The sequence below is a fragment of the Balaenoptera borealis genome, assembly GCF_965194805.1.
Source record: "Balaenoptera borealis genome assembly, chromosome: 19".
NCBI classification, from domain to species: domain Eukaryota; kingdom Metazoa; phylum Chordata; class Mammalia; order Artiodactyla; family Balaenopteridae; genus Balaenoptera; species Balaenoptera borealis.
The window spans coordinates 12128561-12152711 of record NC_138878.1 but is presented as its reverse complement, the minus strand read 5'-3'; the positions used below and the strand labels follow the sequence as shown (position 1 = coordinate 12152711).

Below are 24151 nucleotides of genomic sequence, written 5' to 3'. Positions count from 1 at the left end.
CTTTTGTTCTTAGTCCCTTTGGAAAACAGAGGCCAAATGCCTCTGAGGATTGAAGTTGGCCAAGGATCTTTTACCAGAAAAATCACACACAAAATTTGGGAGGGGGCCAATTCATTCAGAGACTGCTAAGGTGTCAGCCGGGCAACACGTACCCCATTCTCTGCTGCGGTGTCCCCCCAGGGGGCTGAGGGCAGCTTGGCTGGGGAGCCACTTCTCCCGTGTAGAGATACAGGTGACGAGGAGCCTGAACCCACAGCTCATGTCCTACACTTACACCAAAGCAGGGTAGCCTCTCCAGGGCACACATTCAGGGCTGACGGCTGCCCTGAGCCTCCTAGATAAAGGAATATTCACATTGGGGCTCAAAAATGCCCCTCAACCCCTCCCTCCTTTCTTCTTCTACCCTTCACCTTCTCCCATGTCCACTGTACACCTAGGCCTACTATCTCCTAAGTGACAGTTGCTGAAAATGGATTTGAGGAGTTCTGAGAAGAAACCCTGGGTTCCAGGTTACCCCTCCTTTCTCACTGAACATCCCATTTCATTACTTGAATATTAGTACAGCCATTACTACTTAAAGAAATCGTTGCTACCATGCAATTCCTTAAGCTGTTACTTTTTAACAGCCGGACGCAAATCGGCTTTGCTGAGAGTAGAGGAGGTAGAAGACAAGGTTCGGGAAGGGTGTCATGAGGTCACTGACCTCAGGGCTGGGTTGTTGGAAGGGGGAGGCAAGCACTGACTAAACGCGGACATAGCAGGGCCCAGAAAATAAATGTGGCCTAGTTCTGGGCCTGAATGGGAAGGCGGCCATCAGAGACCAGGTGCCATCCATGTGTCACATCTGTAAGGAGAAGTCCAGGTATGTGTTCCCCCCAGGAAGGAGCCTCATGACATGGCTTAAACACATCAGTAGAATGAACAATTCTGGACACATGAGATTGAGAGTCAGAAAACCCCACATCTGGCTTCCAGCTCTCCTGTAAAGGCCTATGGTCCTACTCTGCTTGACCTAATTAGCCAAGAACACGGACATTCTAACAGTAAGTTTCTGAGCATCAGTGGCAAGTTTACAGTCAGTGCTCACAGCTCCGGAGACTTCTTCCAGCAGAGCATGTGGTTGGAAGAGGGTCCTCCCAGTCACCACAGAGAAAATTTAACAAGTAAAAACCTGCAAACTCTTTATTAAATTCTCCCATTTCATCTGTACAGAAAAAAATGCACATTATGTTCAGAATCTCAGTAACATCTCAAAATTACACAGCATGAACATGTAAAAACAAGAAACTGCCAGGATTTTATACATAGAAAGGAAAACCATTTACAAAAGAGGCTTGTTAGATTTACTTTTCTTTTTTTCCTTCTTAAAAAAAAAAGTTAAAGGCCTAAGATCTCACACAGCATTTGCTGTACAGTCTGTTTTCCTGCTTCGATTGACCCGGGAACATGGTGTTGGGAGAAGCCGCTCAGGAAGCCTCGGGCTGCCAGCCCCTCCTGTCGGTCACCCACCCTAGTGCCCCTCAGTCTGACAGGGGACCTGTTCAAACCATCTAGCATGTGTGGTACAGGGCCTGCTGGGCTCTGGGGTCCAGTTGTCAATTCTATGTTGGGGGGAAGGCAAAACAGAATATAGAGGCACTATCTGAATTTTCTCCTTGCCCAAGGAGATTCCTCCACTGCAAGTATCCCAACACCCCTACCTGTGCGCTGTGGCAGATCTTGGGAGGGGAGAAGGAGAGGAAACCACCGTCAGGATCCTGCCACTACCAGCCCGAGCAGACAGTCCCGCCTCTGTGCTCCAGATGACAAACAGCCCCTGGGTCTCCACAGCAATCTCACTAGATGGCTCGGATGAGCCTGTCACTGAAGAGTCAGTCTCAGTTTGCTAACGACTGACCTTCTGTCTGAGGTCTGGGCAGGAAGGGGGGTTCGGCTTCAAACTTGATCGCCCCGACATGTGACCCTGGTCCTAGGGGAGAGGAGGACCAAGAGGAGTGTAGTTGGAGAGATGACCAACCAAAGACAAGTGAGAGAGAGAGAGAGAGAGAAAGAGAGAGAGAGAGATGGAGACCAGAACATCAGCTCTGGCCCCAGGCCCTTTGGGAATTGAAGACCAGTGGGGAAGAGGTGATTTAGGAGTGGAGTCTCCCTAAAGGCCTGGGGGAAACTCAGGGAACTGGAATGCTGCATTTTATAAAATTACTTAGGTGCTGTCCAAATGGTGAGAATAAATAAAAGGAGTCTTTGAGGTTTTTCAAATTCCGAAGAATCAGAAGTGTAAGTAAACATACCAAAATGCACGATTCAAAAAGCCATATTCTTCTTTTTGTTCTGTGGCCCAAATTTAGTTTGAATGTGTCAGGCTGTGTTGGCTGGCTTCTAAGGGTCCCTACTCCAGGTTCCTTCTCTGTATCTGCTTGCTTAGAGTAAGTTATATGCGGAAAACTTTTACTTTTTGGTGGGGGAGGGAAGAAATGGGATGGGGAGGCCTTTTCTCAGAGGAACTTGAGACCAGGTAAGGAGGTCCCACAAAGCAACCTACCCCTCCCTGGGTGACTCACGCTAGTGGGGATCTTTAGGATAGAAGTGGTACCACAAGCCTGGAGGTGGTGCAGAAGTCAGGCTCATATAGGAGAGTGAATCTTCTTTTGGGAAGGTGGAGGGAAGTCAGCACTCTGTCTGATAAAACGTAAATGATCCTACGACTCTTTACTACTGGCTTCTCTTGTTACTTGACCTCAGGAAACAGGAAGAAATGAAATCTGATGGTAATTTCCTGTCACACCTAGGAAAGCAGAATCTCCCTCCTTCCCCAGCGTCCCCAAGAAGAATACGTGCAGGATGTGAGACAGTCAAAGGCCTGCAATGAATACAAGTCAACACCTGCTCACTCAGTATTAGAATTCCCCTCGCTTCTAAGGATGCAATGGCTCAGAACAAGCTGATGGGATCCACAGCACTGGGCCTGGTAGTGGTACCAGAACTTTAGGGAACGCCAAGAAGGAGGGCTTTCCTGCTGGAGTGAACCCAAGCCCGTGCGATGGCTCCCGCCTCAGAGCATCTTGCTAGCAGACTTCTCTTGGGACAGCAGCAATAGCAGAGGAAGGCCAGGGATGTACCAGGGTCAAGGTCTCACTCCCACAGCCACCCTTCTGTGTGAGAAACTCTGATGCAGGGAGAAGACAGCCTTGTTCTTGACGTTCTGCTCAGATTTCTCATCTCCTGCACTGCAGGGCCTCCAGCCCAGAGACTGACCTCCTGGCACCTCTGGGGTGTTGTAGAGACACTAAGTCTGAGTCTCTGAGACACTGGAGTGAGCTGACAAGGCCTGATGAGTTCTCTGGCTACTGTAATCTTCAGCAAGTGCTTGGAGCCTTGGCCTTGGACAAAAACCCTACCTGCTGCCTATCTTATTGTTCATGGGTAGACATCAGAAGAAGAGATAAAGGACACAGGTCTGTCATCAGCTCCACTAGGGCCATGGTTTCTTCTTCTTGACTAATTCTTGACTAGCTGATTTACCCAAGAGTGACCTATGAGCCCAGTAACCAAAGGTGCCCCAGAACCTGTTTTGTTACACCAATGAGGTACAGAATGGATATAGTTGGGCCGTAGTTTCAGATGGTGCTGGGCCCCTTGGATGTAGGAAACTGCTCAGTCATACGAAACTATGCTAAAAACCAGTCATTGAAACTATTCCAAGTCGGATGGTGAAATGTTTTCTGACAACGAGCAATCCAAGATACCAGCAGAGTTATGCCTTCTATCTATCCGGATCATTTCTAAAGATGACAAATGTTTCAAGAATCAAACTCCTTTTCAAACTTCCAGATCTGCTGCAGACAACTGAGATCATCTCTCAGTTCAGAAAGAACAAAAGTATCAAGACACATTAAACTATGGAGATGTTTTACACACACTGGGAGGGAGACTGCAGAGATGGAGAATGCTACTCCCACTCTCATCAAACAGGCAACAGTCATTCTATCCTGTAAACCACATCAGACACGTCAGTGGGGGCCTGTGTACAGATATGTCCCCAGTCCTCGATCCCAGACCCCACCACCAGGGAGGAGCCCCTGGAGGCGGACTATCTAGGTCAGCTCAGTTCAGTCCAGAAGCGGTGGTAGGAGGGGGTGCTGCTCGGACTCCGAGAGTTTCAAGTTTTATGAGGCTGAAGAACCCCAGGACGGTTGCTGAGAATCAGGAAGACCCTAAGAGCAGGACTTGGGGGACCAAGCAGCTTAGAAGCTCCCCTTCATGACTTGGAGTACCCTAGGCAGGGGGCATATGCAGCTTCTGGAACCCACTGCCTCCAGGAAGGGTAGTAAAAAGGAAAAAGAAAGAAAAAGAAGAAAACCACAGTATTCAAATATATGTCAGTCAGGTTAGACAAGGAGTCATTTGGATCAACCAACCCACAAACTGACCCACTGTGTACTGAACACATTCCAGGGAAGACAAATGTGGGGAGGTCCCTCAGCACGTGTGGACAGTGGCAAAGAGGGGCAGGGCAAGGAACGGAGCATGGTCTATGTGGACAGTTTTAGGCACGTGATTTATAATACTTTGTGGACGTCTAACAGGTTAATAAAATATATATTATATAAATATATCTTCTACTGTACACGCCGCCCTCTTGTGCAGCCACTGGATTCCATGCCCCAAACTCAAGTCCAGGTGCACCAAGTTGAACTGTGACGCCTGCACTCCTCCCTTTTTATACTCCAAGCCTGTCATCTCTACACTGGAGGGACGAGGGATGGTCAGGAATATTGCTTCCATAAAGCTCAGATTCGGGAAAGACTGATGAATCATCAAAGTACAACATTTAGTCAATGCCTACTGTAGTGGGTGTATGCAGCAAATGGACAGAAAGAAAAAACGGAGAAACGCCTCCATCTTTTAATGTAGGAACTTTCCACACCCTCTCCATGTAGAGGCCTAAATGAGCTTGTCTGGGAAGGTGGCCTTGAACCTGCAGAAGGGTCAGGTTGGACTGCCAGTCACACCCTGAGACCACGCTAAATCTTTATAAGCCATTGTCTCTGACCTGTATTGTTGCCTGAAAAATAAAGCCAAGTGAATCAATCCCCTGCTTCTCCTTCCTGCCCTGAGCTCCATCCCCCCATAGTCATGGCCTCCCGGTGAAGCGGAGGACTTCTGGTGGAACTGCCGCCCCAGCAGGATCAATCCGAACGCGGCTTGAGCCCTGCGCTGCCCTGGAGGAGGCAGGTCACTGGGACGCTCTGCCTTGGGCCTCAGGGTCCAGCCTCTCCGTGCAGATCAGTGGACTGACCAGCTGCACACACTTCTGATCCCCTCTCCAAGCCATCTGCCCTCGGCCTAGGGAAGCCCATGCTCTACTTCACTGGGGTGAGGAGATCACACAAATACCCACGGCTGTGGAGTCTGGACCAGCAGTGGCTCTACTAGGGTAGGAACTGGAAGGCATCACTGTTTCAGCAGAAGAAAACAAGACCCAAAGCGGGCTGGTTAGTCGTTTCCCACTACTCGGTGAAGTCCACGGCCCTGACATGGGCCAAAGGTGCTTCTGAGAAGTAAGCAAGACATCCCAGTTATAGCACATTGGGTGGTGTGTTTCCCCTCTAAAGTCCTGCCTTCATTTTACACCGTCGCACAGAAGAAATAACCCCATTGCTCATATCAAGCCTGGAGGAGATGTGTTACTATATACATTTTTTTCTTTAAAAATTTCTTTTTTTTTTTTTTGGTGTTTTTTAAAAAAAAAATCATTTGAGTTGCAGGTCAGGTGAGTTGGTTCTGGAAGTACTGGTAGTTCCATCAGTATGAGAGACTTGTCTATGGGCAGGTAAACCCGAGTTTGCCAACAAAGGCAATACCCAAAGCGGTCAGCTGCTGCACAAATGGTCGAGGAGGAGGATACCATGGACATGGGTGAAGTCTGAGATGGGACAATGCGGTGGATACCTGCTGCTGCTCTAACATGGGTGTTGGTGTCACCTCGCAGAAGGACGAGGTGAGTGGGTACGCTATACAGGAGGGCTGTACAAACTGGGCACTGGACGGGCAGTTCCTCTGGTGCTCAAGGTGGCTCTACCTGTCCTTGAGCTCTCGTGTCACTCGCTTGGTGATACGTCCACACATCAGGCCAATCAGGAACAATATGCAGATGCTCCCACTGATCACAGAGAGAATGTAGTTCTTGGAAGGGGATGTCATCACTTGCATGGCGAGGTCAGAGAAGCCATCCGCTGGGGCCACCTGGAAAACACACAGGGGCATCGTCCTCAGAGAGAAGTGGGCTGGGACAATGCTTGCTCTAACTTGCCCCCCTGGACTCCTACTGTAACTTAGGTCATTTCTTTTGGGGAGAGAGGAGGGCAACGGGCAAGAAAATCAAACACCGAGTTACAACTGTTTTTCCCAATCATACAATTCATCACAGTGATCACTGCCGCCCACGCAGTAACAGCTCTCACACTGCGGACCTGATGGTGTGCTGGCAAAGGGCTCAGCATGTTTCAGTCGTTTAGTCCTCACATTAATCCTGGGGCGTAGATTTTACTACTCCCACATTACAGATGAAGACCCGGAGGCCCAAGGGGTGGGAAGTGGTCAAGTGACTTGCACAAGGTCACAGGTTCTTACATATTTTGATTTATTTGCTTCATATGTTGCTGTCTTTTTAAAAACAAAGAGAAAAGTTGAGATTCTGTCGGGTGCTAATTCTCTGTCGTGACTTGTTTCCACTCACCATCATATCATCAGCATCCCCCCCCACCAAGAACAACTTGCAAACATGACTTATGCTGACTGAATATACTTAATCACTCCCCCAATCGTGGACACTCAGAGTCTAACCAGTTTTCGTCCTCAGTTTTCCTCAGTGCTTTCTCCAGTGGACCTCTATGGTAGGCTACTATGGCAGAATCAGGACCAAAAGGTTCCCCAGGTGCATACAGACCTGTTCTGTTGAGTCTCAACTTAGCCTGGGTGCTGAAAAGGGTCCAGCCCAGAGAGGTCTGGGCTGCTTCTATGCTCATCCATGTACTCAGAACAAAGCAAGGAGGCTCCAGGTTAATGTGATTTAAGCACCAACATTTGCCAACAAAAAACTAGCAGTGGAGTCACTGTGAAGCAATGCTTGGCGGCTCAAAAGCGGAAACCAATGACGAAAGAAGGGACTAATTAATGTCTCTGCTGTGCTATCTGGAGATGATGGCTCCAGGCTCACAGGGCCCAGGCGTCTTACGGTGCACTGAGAGATTTTTTCAAATAAACCTACTGCCAGTCTCACAACAAGGACAAGAAGGCCAGTGAAGTATCTCAAAGAGACCTGGGAAACTGACAGGGGAGACGCCACATCAGGAGATTCTCGTGGTCATTACCTTTGCTGCGTAACTCCACATTTCAATCCGGTCATTGAGGCGTTTTTTGCACTCAGGTTGTAACCTCACCCGCTTATCCTCCAGGGCCTCCATAAGGCAGGACATTTCTGTGCAAGGGAAAGGGATAAGAAGCGTCTGAAGCTTTACAGAACAGAAATTTCGGTAAGGATGGGGAGAAGGGTACCTAACCACCAGAGAATTCAGATCTGGAGGCTATACAAAGTTAAACCCCTTCAAGGACACTTAACCCAAGATCTAACATGGAGAAGAATATTTAAGGTTGGCTGTCCAGAGTCTCTCTTAAAACCTCTCTCATTTTTTTCATTGGACACACATGGCTCAGAAACAACCATATACCTGCCCAGGTTCCACCTCACACAGAACCTGTCTGCTGAGCCCACTGTGGCCACTGGGGAAGCTGATGAAGCTGTTCAAGGTTGGACAAGGCGGGGAAGAGGGCCATGATGATAGCTTAACTTTTGCCTCCCTGATAAATAACTCAACTTTCTCTTGTCATCAAATCTTTACCTCGGGTCATGGCTCTATCTGTTCAAACCTGCAGCAGGATTACTCCTAAACTCACTTTGCCACAAAGGCATCAACCAGGCCCCCAGTGGGTGCTGTCTATGGTTGAGCTGCAGCTACAGAACAGAGTAGCTGGAACTGATGTCTCAGAGGGAGTCTTTGCTCCTCCCAAGACAGTTCAGACAGGGTCAGAGTGAACACCGTGACTTACGACGCCCTCGGCCAGGGGTGATGGCTGCACAGTGGTGTTTAATGTCCAGGGCACAAGCTGTATGAAGAACTGGGTCCACAAAGATGTCTGCTTTGCTTTCCTTCAGCATGTTTAACACTTCCTAGGAAGGGGAGATCATAGAGAGAGCTTTTATAGAGGAAATACATCAGATCTGTCGTCTGTAAATACTTTACATACAAACAGAAAAGTCAAGGAGGGACGATTAAGCCAACAGAGGCTACTCTGAGATAGGTGGCGACGTGGTGATGATGCAAAGAACGCAGACTGTTAGCATCCAATTTAATTCAATAAATACAATTTGGGGACCTAGTGTGTGCAGAGCTGTTTGCTAATAAGCAAAGCGAGGCAAGTTTAAGATCAGAATTGGGTTTTGGGCACTCTGGTATGCTATATTATTAAATACTAAGTGTTAGTGTTTATATTGATTTAATGCAGTTATTTTGTTACTTTAGAAGTCTGAAAATGTGAAAATTGAAAATCAGAGTAATAAGCTATATTAAAATTCCCAAACAGAAAGGTGCATTAGCAAAATGTTTCACTTTACTTCCGTTATCCTCAAAAGGAAAGAAAGAACTGACAGAGCATAACTTCTACTCCAAGAATAATTCTTATTTGAGTTTAAAGATGTTCTGAACAACAGGAATATAAACATGATAGAACTGAAATCAACTCTGCAGACTCTCCATTTATACATGATGAAATTATAGCAGGTAAAGACAGTCAAAAATGGCTTTCTTAAGTAAAAATTACTTTGCACTTCACAGATTGTAAAACAACAAAACAAACAAACAAACAAAAACAAAAAAACCCTGAAATGTTGTTCAAAGAGTCCTCCTTGAAGTTAAACGGGATAATTTGATGAAAAAGTATTCAAAGGAAAATATCTGGATTTAGCCTTTAGCCAACTCCTACCACTCCTCAGACCATGTGGAATTAGAAACATTTTTAGCGGATGAAAATATCTGCACACAATATTCACAGTGACCCAGTAATATCATTGAAACACTTTTCCAAAAAGAGATAAAGCTTTTTAAAAAAGATCAAATATATTATTTCACTTTCAATTTTGTAAGATAATGCATGCTTAGCTATCTTTTTTTTTTTAATTAATTAATTTATTTTTGGCTGCGTTGGGTCTTCGTTGCTGCACGTGGGCTTTCTCTAGTTGTGGTGAGCGGGGGCTACTCTTTGTTGTGGTGTGCGGGCTTCTCTTTGCGGTGGCTTCTCTCGTTGCAGAGCACGGGCTCTAGGCGTGCGGGCTTCAGTAGTTGTGGCACGCAGGCTCAGCAGTTGTGGCTCGTGGGCTCTAGAGGGCAGGCTCAGTAGTTGTGGCTCATGGGCTCTAGAGCGCAGGCTCAGTAGTTGTGGCGCACGGGCTTAGTTGCTCCATGGCATGTGGGATCTTCCTGGACCAGGGCTCGAACCCGTGTCCCCTGCACTGGCAGGAGGATTCTTAACCACTGCACCACCAGGGAAGCCCCAGCTATCATATTTTGATAAATTTGTTTTTATGTGATGTTTCTGAAATGAACTGAATTTGTAGTTTCACTGACTTTTATGAATGCAGTACACTTATTGATATATTGGAATTGACATTTTACTTTGGCATAGCACTTAAACAATGACCTTAAACAATGGTCTAGTCATGGGGATGAGACATAGTCACAAGTAATTAGTACACGTGAAAGATTATTTAAGTTACAATTAATGGTCAAAAGGCAAATTAGTTTGGTAAGAGGGGACAGGATAGAATTCTGGGAAGGAAGGTTTAGATTTTATCACTAAGATGTACAGACTACAGCTTTAAGAGGAAGAAGAGGAAGAGGAGAGAAAAGCAAGTGAGAGAAAATGGTGACTGACGGTAGTTACCTTTTTACACATTTCTGTTTTGATTTTGAGCAGGTTAACTTTGAGGCACTCCTCTACTTGACCTGTCTGCTCCTGGGCTGCTGCTTCTTCGGCACATAGACTGGCAATCTGTTCAGGACACACACAAAAAACAAGGGCACCCCTACTGTCACGAGACACCTTGGTCTCTGAAGCATATCGATTGGAGATCCTCCCACACATGTGCCCGGGGCTCTTCTCAAACGGATTCCTGGTGGATTTCACTCCCCTCCCTCCCATATGGGATGCCAGGCTCTGTTCTCCTTCACAAGGACTGGCACAGAATTGAAAAACGGTCAATACATGTATCTTCATGCTGTCAACCCCAAGACCTGAGTCAGACTGTCCCAGGGCTGGTCACAAAGAAGGTTACTCTCTGATTCCTCAAGAGGAAGGTCATACAGCCAAGTAAAATCCTAAAAGCAAATGCCTGACATTGACAGAGGTTCAGTGTCAACCCAGCTACACAACTTGGAAACACACACACACACACACACACACACACACAAAGGGGTCCTGACACACAGCCTGCAGCACAGTTAAAAACTTAACCTTCTTTGGACAGCTTTATGAGTAAGCTTTTTTGAAATATCTTTAGCTATGTTCCCATAAAATGGACATATGTTGAACAAGGTTCACTACATGACATTTTCTAGCTAGAAAGTCAAATAATATCCAAGGACTGGCACTTCGTTAGAGGTATTACAGGAGCACTTTTATCCTCCTGGCAAGTGTTGGGAGTGTTCTGCGTTGAACATCAGAATAAGGAGAGGGAAGAACAAACTAGACGTAGACAGATATACGCTGTTCAATAGAGAAATATGGAATCAAAACTGAATAGTGATAGGACTAAGGACAAACCAAATTCAGTGTTACACAGAACCAGGAACTCAGACAGTGGAGAGCCTAGAAGAGCCCTGGATTCAGGGCTGAAGGGAAACAGAGTAAAGAACTTTTCTCCAGTAAAAACTTCTCTGACCAGCTCTGTTCACAACCAGTTTTGTCCCCAAATCCTACCTCATCTGAGCAGTGTAGCTGGAGCTGAGGATCGAGTCGGTAATCTAGAGCAGACTCCTGGATAATAATCCGGATCTGGTCTTCACAGTCTGAAGAGAGGCGCTACATGTGACAAGGGAGAATATGTCAGCCTATTAGAACATGTCAGCTTTTTATCTGGGCCCTGGCTTGGGGAAGGTGTGCAAAAAGGTCTTGGGGAAAGTAACAGCAAGCTAAGGACCTCCAAAGAAAAAACTGCCAGGTCTAGTGGAGGTTCCATAAGTACACCTCTGTGGAAAGCCCAGGGCAGCTTACCTGGTCAGCATATCTCAACTTGAGGCAAGAGATGACTTGACCTTCTAACTCTGAATCATCCTTGGCCTTAGTCAGGATACCATGACAGAATTTAGGAATGTCAGCTTTACAGGCTTTCCTTAGCACAGGGTTTAAGCGGTAATCTAGAGCAGAAAGTAATAAGCACATGAGAAAACACTCCACCTGGATTTACAAATGTTTTGAGATCCACTTACCCAAAGGGGGCATATTACATCAATGACCACTAATAAACCACTGATTTATTTATTCGGTAAATGTTTACTGAGCTCTCACTACACTGTTTTATTTTATTTTATTTTTGGCCATGTCCTGCGGCTTGTGGGATTGAACCCGGGCCACGGCAGTAAGAGCCCGGAATCTTAACTACTAGGCCACCAGGGAACTCCCTCAACACACTGTTTTAACTCAGCAATATACTGTAGTGGAAGAGCAGACGTGGAGACCCCCAGGAAACCTACTCCGCAGCAGCTCTGCAGGATCTATTGAGGCCAACATTCTAAGCAGTCCTCACAAAAATCAAGCAGACATCAGCAACCTTCCCCATGATACATATTTTTGAAAATTCTGAGAACAGAATATCCAACTCAACTTGACCACTAAGTTACAAGGTCTTGCAACTCAGAGATTAAATTTCTCTGTTCTAAAACAGATTACCCATATATTCTCCTGCCACATGCGTGAAGTTTTACTAAATTTCTAGACTTTTCAACGAACTTTAGCCCTAATTCGTTTTGACCCTTCAAAGGCAAGTTTCCTATGTTTTCAGCCTCCTCTTTCCCATGACTTTCATTCTGTTCTAGATGCTCTTCAAGGAAGAAGTAAGTCACTTTGCTCATTACATCCAGACTCTTTCCTTAACACTCATGAGCAACAAAGCACCTTTAGTTTAATTAGGCAAGTATATGCCCACTCAATTCCTTTCAAGCCATACCCAGCAGGACCAGGAAAGCCGTGCCAAAATGTTACCAGTGTTCTGGGTGATCTGGCGCTTGGTTATCATCTGTTTGCATTTGGGATCCATCAATTCACTGTTCTTATTTTGCTTCAAGCATTGCAACATAGTTTTGGAATCCGCTTCTGGACAGAATCTCTGCAAAGAAACAAAGTTTTATAAAAGTAGTTACCCAAATATGGCAATTAACACCATATTTATCACTCTTACATCTTTTGGGGAGCTTATGACAGAACCTAAAGGTATCACTTGGGACAAGAAATGGTAAGCCTGAATAGTCACCCAGCCTCAAGTTCCCCTTTCTCTATTCTCTACTATGTTTCTCACATTTCTTTCTCCTACCTGTTTCCTATTTTGGATAGGATGGATCCCCTACTTACATGGCTATGCTACATTACACGGCCTCTCGTAAGCTTACATACTGTTTATGCATGAACGTAACATTGTACCAGGTGACCACGTAGCCCTCAAGCCACATCTACCCAATCCCAATGGGAAATTTAGGAATTACCCAGCCACCAGTGTGAACAGGGATGTGGGGGAAGGACCTATCTGGTTCACCCTTTAACCAGAGGGGCTATAATCCTACCAAATCCTGTGGGGCCAGCCCCTGTACACTTGTTATTGTCCTTGAAGTCAGAGATTCATTTTGGACTAGTGATAAACTCCATCTCTATCTGATAATCCACAGTCTATTAATTATAGTCCACTGTTATCTTAATACAGGGACATGGATTGCTAACTGATTTTTATAGAAGTCATCAAAATCTTACAAACCTCCCTCAAATCAGAGCCTAACATTTCCACTTTTACAGAGGACTCAATTCTTCCAGACCCAGCTAAAGAGACTTCTAACTTTCACAATTCTCTTTGGAGTTTATTGATAGGGTGAAGAGTATCATTTTATTTTAAAGGGAAGCTGAAATAAGGGGTTAGCACTTTAAGTTTAATCTCTTTGTACGTGTGGACAGGTCTAGGAACTGACATCCAGGTTCTCCAGTCAGCCCTGCTGCAGGGGGCATTTATTGGAGAAGTAAATGAAGCAAAACAACCTGTAGAACAAAAAAAGCCTTGGATGGTGATAGATGGACGATCAGGACATTTGATAGTGGCTTCCTCAGTATACCTACCACCAACCGCGCTCAAAACCAATCACATATTTAATGGACATCTATTTACTTGTTCCTCAGGTCAAAGTGAGGTTAGCTATCTTAGCTTAGTGGTTCTGAAACTTGAGCTTCATTGGAACCCCCAGGGGCTTGTGAAAACAGAAGGCGCCACTCCCAGAGCTTGACTCAGAGATCGGGGTGGGGCCTGAGACTTTGTAAGTTCCCAGGTGGTGCTGACGCTGCAGGTCTAGGGACCAGACTTCAAGAACCACAGCCGTAGTTGTATAAAACAGGTTGACACTGAGAGATTATATGAATTTCCTCTGAAATTTAAAGAAGTTTGTGTTTTTGTTACATTGACTTACCCTGTGCTCAACCCTTGGTTTTGGGTCCCTTACCTTTATCATCTGCTTGCAGACTCTCATGAGTGTATAGTCTAGTTCTGGGTCCATCATCTCTGTCTCCTGCAGCTTAAAGACTTTCTGGTGGCAACGGGTGCTCAGCTGCTTCTTGTTTTCTTTCAGACATTCAATAATCTAGGGCATAACAGTTACGGGCAAGTTAAGAGGTGGATCAGGTATTGATAATTCATGTTTTCTGACTGAAGCATTAAGTTCTTAGTACATTCTCACTTTTCTATACAGGTACCTTTCATTTCTAATTCCTAGGTAATAGGAATCAGGATTTCCTCACAAAGGAGAATTATATTTATAGATTTACAACCCCAGGGCTAATAGCAAACCAAATGTATAAAAATTAGAGCAGGCTATATAAAGAGCAGGTTGTACTGGAGTCTAAGGGGAAGGAAACCCTCTCAAGATTCCTGGTTTCTTCTTCCTTCCAGGGCTACTCCTTGTCAAGATTCCTTTTGGAGCATACATCAGGCTCTCTGCCTTTCCCTGGAGCAATAACCCTGACTCGACAGTAAGCACAAGCCAGGAAGTTCAGTTCAGCTCACCATTTACCACATGAGAACAGAGCATTAGATGCCAGCTATGAATTAGACTCAATCCTGACCTTTGAAGACTATATAGTCTCACAGGGCAAAGTTATATAAACAAACAACTACAATAAAAAAGATGAGTGAGTTAACATAAAAGAATAAAGTGCCATGGGATAGATTTTAAGATAGTGAATTAGGTGTATCCTAAAACCTCCCCTTCCCTACAACAAACTTTTAGCTACTATAAAAAAAAGATAAAGAAAGAAAGCAGGGGCTTCCCTGGTGGCGCAGTGGTTGAGAATCTGCCTGCCGATGCAGGGGACACGGGTTCGAGCCCTGGTCTGGGAAGATCCCACATGCCGCGGAGCAACTAGGCCCGTGAGCCACAACTACTGAGCCTGCGCGTCTGGAGCCTGTGCTCCGCAACAAGAGAGGCCGTGATAGTGAGAGGCCCGCGCACTGCAATGAAGAGTGGCCCCCGCTCGCCGCAACTAGAGAAAGCCCTCTCACAGAAACGAAGACCCAGCACAGCCAAAATAAATAAATTAATTAATTAAAAAAAAAAAAAAAGAAAGAAAGCAGATGGGAAGCTGCAGTAGCTAGGGCTGTAGCATGTAGTCATGAGACTTCTATGAAATCCTCAAGGCACAACCAAGAATCACCAAATACAGTTGACCCTTCAATGACAAGGGTTTGAACTATGCAGGTCCACTTATATGAGAATTTTTTTCAATAGTAAACACTACAGTACTACACGATCTGTGACTGGTTGAATCTGTGGATGTGGAACTTCAGATAGGGAGGGCCCAACATATATGGAGGGCTGACACTATACACAGGTTTTTAACGATGTGGACATGCAGCACTCCTAACCCCATGCTGTTCAAGGGTCAACTGCAGTTAAGGAACATTAATAACGTAAGAAAGATGATAAACAAAATAAATCAAGGCCTCAAAACTGAGGGGAAAAGGCAACAGAGCAATCAAATGTATATTTAATATCTTCAGAACAACAGAGAAGAAAATAGTAAACAAGAATCAAGAACAGGTAGTTATGAGAAGAACCAATTAGAGATGTTACAAATGAAAAATAAGTGAAGGGGACAAGATGGTGGCGTAGAAGGACCTGAGCTCACCTCCACTCGCAAAAACACCAAAATCACAACTAACTGCTGAACAACCATCAAAAAAGACTGGAACCTACCAAAAAAGACATTCTACTTCCAAAGACAAGCCACAGTGAGATGGTAGGAGGGGCGCATTAATGATACAATCAAACCCTATACCCACTGGGTAGGCGACCCACAAACTGGAAAATAAGTATATCACAGAGGTTCTCCCATAGGAGTGAGAGTTCTGACCCCCACCTCAGGCTCCCCAGCCTGGGGGTCTGGCATCGGGAGGAGGAGCACGCAGACATTTGGCTTTGAAGGCCAGCAGGGCTTGATCGCAGGAATGCCACGGGACTGGGGGAAACAGAAACTCCACTACTGGAGGGCGCACACAAGGTCTTGTGTGCACTAGGACCCAGGGGAAAAAGCAGTGACTTCATAGGAGCCTGGGCCAGACCTACTTGCTGGACTTGGAGGGTCTCCTAGAGAGGCAGGGGGTAGCTGTGGCTCACTGCAGGGACAAGGACATTGGTGGTGGAGATACTGAGCAGTACTCATTGGCGTGAGCTGTCCTGGAGGCCACCACTTTGACACCAAGACATGGCCCCCACCCAACAGCCCTTAGGATCCAGTGCTGGGACGCCTCAGGCCAAACAACCAATGGGGCAGGAACACAGCCCCACCCATCAACAGACAGGCTGCTTAAAGTCTTCCTGAGCCCACAGCCACCTCTAAACACACCCCACTGAGACGGCCCTGCTCACCAGGAAACCTGCACAAGCCTCTTAACCCAGCCTCACCCACCAGGAGGCAGATGCCAGAAGCAAGAGGAACTACAATCCTGAAGCCTCTGGGACCACAAACACAGAAAGTTTGACAAGATGAGATGGCAGAGGAATATGTTCCAGACGAAGGAAAAAAGATTAGACCCCAGAAGAACAACTAAGTAACGTGGAGCTAGGCAATCTACCTGAAAAGAACATTCAGAGTAATGATAGTAAAGATGATCCAAGATCTCGGAAAAACAATGGAGTTACAGACTGAGAAGATACAAGAAATGTTTAACAAAGAGCTAGAAGATATAAAGAAGAAACAAACAGAGATGAACAATATAATAACTGGAATGAAAATACACCAGAAGGAATCAGTAGCAGAATAAATGAGGCAGAAGAACAGATAAGTGAGCTGGAAGACAGAATGGTGGAAATCACTGCTGCAGAACAGAATTAAAAAAAAAAATGAAAAGAAATGAGAGTTTAAGAGACCTCTGGGACAACATTAAATGCACCAACATTTGCATTATAAGGGTCCCAGAAGGAGAAGGGAGAGAGAAAGGGCCTGAGAAAATATTTGAAAAGATGATAGCTGAAAACGTCCCTAACATGGGAAAGGAAACAGTCACCCAAGTCCAGGAAATGCAGAGAATTCCAGGCAGGATAAACCCAAGGAGGAACACACTGAGACACATATTAATCAAACTGACAAAAATTAAAGACAAGCAGGAAATATTAAAAGCAAGAAGGGAAAAGCAACAAATAACATACAAGAGAATTCCCATTCCCAACTAATCCAAAGGTTATCAGCTGATTTTTCAGCAGAAATTCTGCAGGCCAGAAGAGACTGGCATGATATATTTAAAGTGATGAAAAGGAAAAACATACAACCAAGAATACTCTACCCAACAAGGCTCTCGTTCAGATTTGATAGAGAAATCAAAAGCTTTCTGGATAAGCAAAAGCTAAGAGAATTCACCACCAAACCAGTTTTACAACAAATGCTAAAGGAACTTCTCTAGGCAGAAAAGAAAAGGCCACAACTAGAAACAAGGAAAATACGAATGGGAAAGCTCACCAGTAAAGGCAAACATACAGTAAAGGTAGGAAATCAACCACAAATACGGTATCAAAACCAGCAGTCGTGAGAAGAGGAGAGTACAAATGCAGGATATTGGAAATGCATTGGAAATTAAGAGACGAGCGACTTAAAACAATCATGTGTATATATATAGACTGCTATATCAAAATCTCATGGTAACCACAAACCAAAAATCTACAATAGATATACACACAAAGAAGAAAAAGGAATCCAAACACAACACTAAAGACAGTCATCAAATCACGAGAGAAGAGAACAAAAGAGGAAGGGAAGCAAAAAAACCTACAAAAACTAATCCAAAACAATTAACAAAATGGCAATAAGAACATACATATCGGTAATTACCTTAAATGTAAATGGATTAAATGCTCCAACCAAAAGACATAGACTGGCTGAATGGATACAAAAACAAGACCCATATATATGCCATCTATAAGAGACCCACTTCAGATCTAGGGACACATACAGACTGAAAGTGAGGGTATGGAAAAAGGTACTCCATGCAAGTGGCAATCAAAAGAAAGCTGGAGTAGCAATACTCATATCAGACAAAATAGACTTTAAAGACTATTACAAGAGACAAAGAAGGACACTACGTGATGATCAAGGGATCACTCCAAGAAGATATAACAATTGTAAATATATATGCACCCAACATAGGAGTACCTCAATCTATAAGGCAAACGCTAATAGCCTTAAAAGAACAAATCAACAGTAACACAATAATAGTGGGGTACTTTAACGCCGCATTTACATCAATGGACAGACAGAAAATCAATAAGGAAACATAGGCCTTAAATGACACATCAGACCAGATGGACTTAACCTATATTTATAGAGCATTCCATCCAAAGGAGCAGAATGCACATTCTTTTCAAGTGCACATGGAACATTCTTCAGGATAGACCACATGCAGGGCCATAAAGCAAGCCTCGGTAAATTTAAGAAAACTGAAATCATATCAAGCATCTTTTCTGACCACAACACTGTGAGATTAGAAATCAACTACAAGATTAAATAGCATCAGAAAATATAAAGTACATAGGGATCAATCTGACAAAAGATGTAGAAAAACTGTACACCAAAAACTAAAAATCATTGCAGATATAAACCAATAAGAAAACCTAAATAAATGATAATATGAGGGGAAAAACACCTTATCTATAGAGAAAGAGATTTTAGTAGATTGAATTTTGGTTCCCCAAAAGATATGTATAAGTCCTAAACCTGAAGCCATGAATGTGAATATTTGGGAAAAAAATTCTTTGCAAAAGCAATTAAGTGAGGAATCTCAAAATGAGATCATCCTGAGTTATCTGGATGGGCCCTAAATCTAATGTAAATGCCTTTATAAGTTTATAAGAATAAGAAAATATAAATAATACACAAAGGAGAGACACAGAGGAGAAGGTCATGAGAAGATGGAGGCAGAGATTGGAATCATGCAGCCCCAAGTCAAGGACTGGAACCACCAGAAGATCGAAAAAGCAAGGAAGCATTCTGCCCTGGAGCCTTAGGAAAGAAAGCAGTCTTGCCAATACCTTGATTTCAGACTTCAGGCCTCCAGAACTGTGAAATAATAAATTTGTTTTAAGGCACCCAGTTTGTGGTAATTTGGCAGCTCTACGAAACTAATATACAGATGCAAGAATTACAGTGGACCTCTCATCAGAAACTATGCAGAAAACAGTGTGAAGTGAAATATTTAAAGTACTGAAAGAAAAAAAAATCCAGCAACCTAGAATTCTATATCCAGCAACCTAGAATTCTATATTCAGCAAAACTGTTCTTCAAAAATGAAGAGAAGATAGACTTTCTCACACAAACAAAAACAGGGAATTCATTGCACATACATGCACCTTGTAAAAAAAAAATGTTAAAAAAGAAGTTCTTTGGGCAGAAGGGAAAATATATGGGTCAAAACCTTGGATCTACAAAAAGAAAGGAAGAGCATTAGAGAAGGAAAAAAGTGAAAAAAATGATTTATTTTTCTTATTCTTAATTGATCTGATAACTGCCTAATAACAATGTACTGGGTGACCATAGCATATGCATAAAAAATGAATAACAGCAATGTCACAAGAGATGGGTGGAAGGAATTGGGAATGCTCTCTAATAAAATACATACACTATATGAGGAAAAAAAAAAAAAAGAAATGAAAAATAAAACCCAACTGGTAGTCTCTCTAAAGAGCAGAATGGAAAGTGCTAAAGGATAAATTATGAAGCTGGGAAACAGAACTGAAAAATTACCTCAGTGTAGTACAGAGAGATGAAGAAATGAAAAGCATAAAAGAAAAAGTGAGAGGCATGGAGGACAGATTCAGATGCTCCAAATGTCTAACAGGAGTTCCAGAAGGAAGGAAAAGGAAGGCAATATTTCAAAGGTTTGAGAATTTCCTAGAACTGAAGTAAGACATGAATTCTGAGACTGAATGAGCCAACCAGGATAATGAAAACAAAAACCATATCTAATTATATCACAGTGAAATTACAGATCATTAAAGATAAAGAGAAAACTCAAGAGGTAGATTAACTACACAGAAATGAGAATCAGATTGACATCAGACTTTGCATCACCAACAGCAGATACTAGAGGACAACAAAGCCATATCTCAAAGGCTAAAGCACCTGGCAATGCCCTGAACTAGAAGAGGTAGATGAGTCAATGGAAGAACATTAAAAACAAAACCAAAAACACACTTGATTGCATTTCATTTCTGATGATTCTGGGTAGGGTCCTGTTCTGTGAATTAGGGGGAAAAAACCTCCCATGATGGTTCTTATGTGACCTCTAGTTAAGAACTTCTGTGCAATGGGATCATGTGAGGGAATAATTAATTTTGGAGGTGCAGAGTGTTGGGAAAGCTATGGGGAGGAGGAGGCATTTGAAGGATAATTAGGAGTTTACTAGGCAGACAAGGCCGGGGAGGACAAGGTAACCTGAAAGAGGGAAGAGAATAGGTGACAAAGAGGAATGAAGGTGAGCAAAAGTAGTCTGTTTGGGAAAAGCAGCCTGGTGTAGCTTAAGAAGGGATGATCAGGCTGGATAGGATGTGATGGGGCCTATCTCACCAGCACAGAATTAATTATTAAAAAGGTACCTTCACATTACCTTTACAATTAAAAAATAAAAACAAAAAGTTACCTGAGCATTGCCATATTGCACAGTGGAACAGTGGTTCTTGATGTCACTCTTGCAGGCTTCATACAGATCTGGTTCCAGACGGATGTCCTCTGTCTGTATGAGGGGGAACCAGCATGGAAAAGTGAGCTTACTCTAAGCTGGAGAGATCAAATGTTCTACATATTTATTTGTTGATTGGATCTTGTCTGGTGGCCATAACTTCTACACAGCCAAGGGCAGCAGTGTGGTCACTGCAGTAAACGGAGAAGTAGGATTGAGTTTCAGTTCTGCCACTACCTAGCTACAAGGCCTTGGCCTTTGTTTGCAAAATGAAATGCTACCATCTACTCTGACCCCTTCACAGGACTGCTGTGCGATGAAGTAAGATAGTATGATGTGGAAACCACTTTGAAAGCTAAAACCATTATACAGATGTAGGACTCTACTTTTATTATTATTATTATTTTACTGAAAGAGCCAGGTTCAAATCTGAAGACCCAAAGTTTCTATTATAGAAGTATCTTTAGGCCAGTTCCACTTAACATAATTATCACAGAATCACTACCTCCGTATGTGAAAATCTGGTACTGCAACTTTGGGGATATTAATAATACCTGGTGTCCATTACTAGTTTTTGCTTAGACTGAGGTGAAGTAAGTATGATTCACAATACAAAACATATTAAAATATATTTTTAGCTGTCTTAATGTGGCTTGGGCTTATCCTCAAAAGTACAGTGAAAAGAAGTGTCCTCTCATAGTGCACACTGTGGGTGGCTTCCCAACATCCACCTCACCTTATCAGTAAGCTCATCAGTGAGTGCATCCCCTGATGGGGGATGGGGCACAGATCTCAAACTGACACAATCAAATTGAGGAGAGGGACCTTTATTTCGTGCTGGGGGCAGTTTTCCCTTGTTTCTATTTTCCTGCTGGAGATGAATATTGCAACAGGTGGCCCAGTTGTTGCAGGCAGCCATTGTGCGGCCATGAGGGAAACCAGCCGTAACAATGAAGCTGGTGTCCAAGGCAGCAGACTGGAGAGGGAGAGACCCTCGATCCTCGAGGACATTACTGATGCAATGACTACATCACATGCTTACAGCTTGTCTTACAGCTGGACTTCCAGTTATGTGTGGTAAAAAAATACTTTATCATTGAAAAAAAGGGAAACAAGAAGCTGTCCTATGGTAAAATTTTAGCATGCAGCTCCAAGTCTTAACCATCACGCTTGTGGCTAAAATCTTTCAGTTTGCCTTCACCCTTCACCTAACTCTCTAAGCCCTGCCCTGTGGTTTCTGGACCAGAGGTTGTGCTCTGCGGCTTTACCATCTCCAGCTCCTCCACCCGCAGCTGCTTGCGGCACTTCAGGGACACCCTGTGTTCCTTGGCTTCCTGGAGAGTGTCGTTGCGCACGGTGGTGCTTAGGCAGATCACCACGTCCACCCTGCCAAGGGAAGAAGAGGCCTGAGACTGGCTGGAGCCGCACAAAGGCAGATGGCCGAGAACTGGGCTGGGGCAGGGGCCACACCATCCCCCCAGAACCCAGGAACCCCTTTACCATGTTTTTGAATGCCATTCCTGTAAGCCTCACTGTGTTTTCAGAGAGCTAAAACCAGCAATTTGTCTGTATATGTCATAAAAGTTGGGCCACAGCTCAGATGCTGACAACATTCCTGGCTGGTGGGGAGGCCAGAGAGGGGACATGTGTGCAAGGACAGTTCAACACTGGTTTTGATGAAAACATGTGACCAGAGAGGAATGCTACTCTACTCTTAACTCTGCGCAGTGTCTTTGATATACTGAGAAAATCATTCGTGAAAAGTACAGAAATCTAAGCAAACACAGGAACTTGGTTTATATGAGGGGAAGTGTGTTCTAGAAATGCACCTTTGCAAAGAGCAGCATGGAAGAATTTGGGCAGCCATGCTATAAAAGCTCATCACTCTCCTCATTAACACCTAATTCTTAAATGAATACAGCTTTTGTTCTTTACTACATCTCTAACTCAGTGAAAGCCTCTGCTGCTTCCCTGAAGACGGAAGGCAAGGAAGCATTCTGCCTGTTCCGATGGAATGATGTTCTGAGGAACATCGATAGAATGATGTTCCGAGGAAATCAGTTAACCTCATATTCACACTGCAAGGTGCTCCTCTAAGTACACAATCTGTATGTGCTTCATCAGTTAGATAGCCTGAACCTGGAAAAATTAAAAATGCTCCTTTAGGACATAGGCTCTCCATATCAGAACTACCACCACCAGGTGTGGCTCTAGGCTGCTATGAAGAGGATATGTCTAGACAATCCAAGTGTTTGGCCATACTACCAAAGGAGGGTGCAGGAGGCCTGCAGGGCTAATCCTGTCAGATAGCACCAGGCCACCTGACATCTTGGATACTCATTCAGTAGCTAAGAGGGACTTTAGGGAAGCAGAATGAATCAGTTAAAAGCTACGTACTTCTTCTTTATGTTGGGACAAAGTTTCAACACGTCCTCTTTGCAGGCCATTTTAAACTTGTAAGAGAACCGAAAATCCTTCATCTGCACCTAAAAAAGATGATGAAAAAGAAAATCAGAAGCTCTGTGACAAGGTCTAATCAGCAGCGCTGGGTGTAAGTGTGTTCATATACCGTTTGCAGCAGCTAGCTTTCCAGGCCTGCGCAACTCTGTCTCTCTGACTTCATGACCTGCTAAGCTCCCCACGGCATCTTTTGCTCTGGGCACACCAGCTTCCAGTCACACACAGGCTGTGACTCTTCCCCCAGATCTTCCCATGGTTTGCTCCCTCACTCTTCTTGATGCTTCTATTCAAATACCTCCTTCTCAAGTCCCTTTTCTCCATCACCCTGCAGGCCTTACACTGCTTTATTTTTCCTCACAGGCTCACCTGAAACTCTATATTTATTTGTAAATGTATTTTTGCATCTTTCTTTCACAAGAATGTAAACAAGTCGACAAGGGCAGGATTTGTCGGTTCCCCCCTGTCTCCCAGTGCCCACAGTCCAGAGGCCCTCAGTACCATTTGGGGAAGGCAGTCAGGGAGGCTAGGTGCCCCAAGAAGAGGTCAATTTTACATAGATGACTGGATTTCACCCTTCTAGGAAGGAAGTGCTTGCTTTATCAGAAATACTTCCTTTAGACATGTAGTAACTATGAAGACTATGGTTTAACCTTCTTATTCAAATGCCAGACCTGGGTAGTATGATTTAAAAGAAAAAAAGGCTTAGATTCTAGTGTACTGATACACATTTGGGCTGCTGCACTGAACAGATATTTGGAAAAAATGATTTTTCACAGAAGAGGTGCTCTGATGTTCTGAAAGAGGAAGGGATTCAGTAACCATCCAAGCAGTCAAGACAAGAAGGATGTGCCAGGTGTTACTGACCAGCTGGAAGTGGGTGACTCCAATGGCGCACTTCTCATTCATATCCTTCTGGTGTTTGTTTTGTATGAGACACTCCATCAAGTCTCCAGAGTCTATCTGGTTATCTGCTACATCCTGGGGAAGGTAGTGCACATTTACACTTCATTTGTAACCATTAGTGAACAAAGCCTGCACCCCAGCCCATAAAAAAAATGCAAACGAGATTGATTCTAGAGCCTTTACAAATAAGACACATCACAAATTATGTCAAAATAAGTCTGAGACATTACAAAGGATCAACACTCAGGGGAATAAAATTTA

The 24151-nt window shown here is 44.1% G+C and overlaps 1 protein-coding gene across 2 annotated transcripts in view; it reads right to left on the bottom strand.

Moving 5' to 3' along the window:
• Positions 1 to 1164: 1164 nt before the first annotated feature.
• Positions 1165 to 24151, bottom strand: part of GLG1 (golgi glycoprotein 1) — a 154109-nt gene continuing 131122 nt past the window's right edge. The window contains exons 15-27 of one of the 2 annotated variants that reach the window (XM_082369788.1): positions 23852 to 23965; positions 22925 to 23013; positions 21796 to 21913; positions 20489 to 20581; positions 13809 to 13946; positions 12316 to 12439; positions 11329 to 11471; positions 11035 to 11136; positions 10000 to 10107; positions 8110 to 8230; positions 7374 to 7480; positions 6083 to 6246; positions 1165 to 5065 (exon numbers count right to left, since the gene is read on the bottom strand). In XM_082369788.1, the coding sequence (XP_082225914.1) occupies positions 4990 to 5065; positions 6083 to 6246; positions 7374 to 7480; positions 8110 to 8230; positions 10000 to 10107; positions 11035 to 11136; positions 11329 to 11471; positions 12316 to 12439; positions 13809 to 13946; positions 20489 to 20581; positions 21796 to 21913; positions 22925 to 23013; positions 23852 to 23965 (1497 nt within the window). In that variant the 3' untranslated portion in view covers positions 1165 to 4989. Of the gene's footprint in view, positions 5066 to 5674; positions 6247 to 7373; positions 7481 to 8109; positions 8231 to 9999; positions 10108 to 11034; positions 11137 to 11328; positions 11472 to 12315; positions 12440 to 13808; positions 13947 to 20488; positions 20582 to 21795; positions 21914 to 22924; positions 23014 to 23851; positions 23966 to 24151 lie in introns of those variants that run through there. The other variant, XM_082369787.1, reaches the window with a different exon arrangement.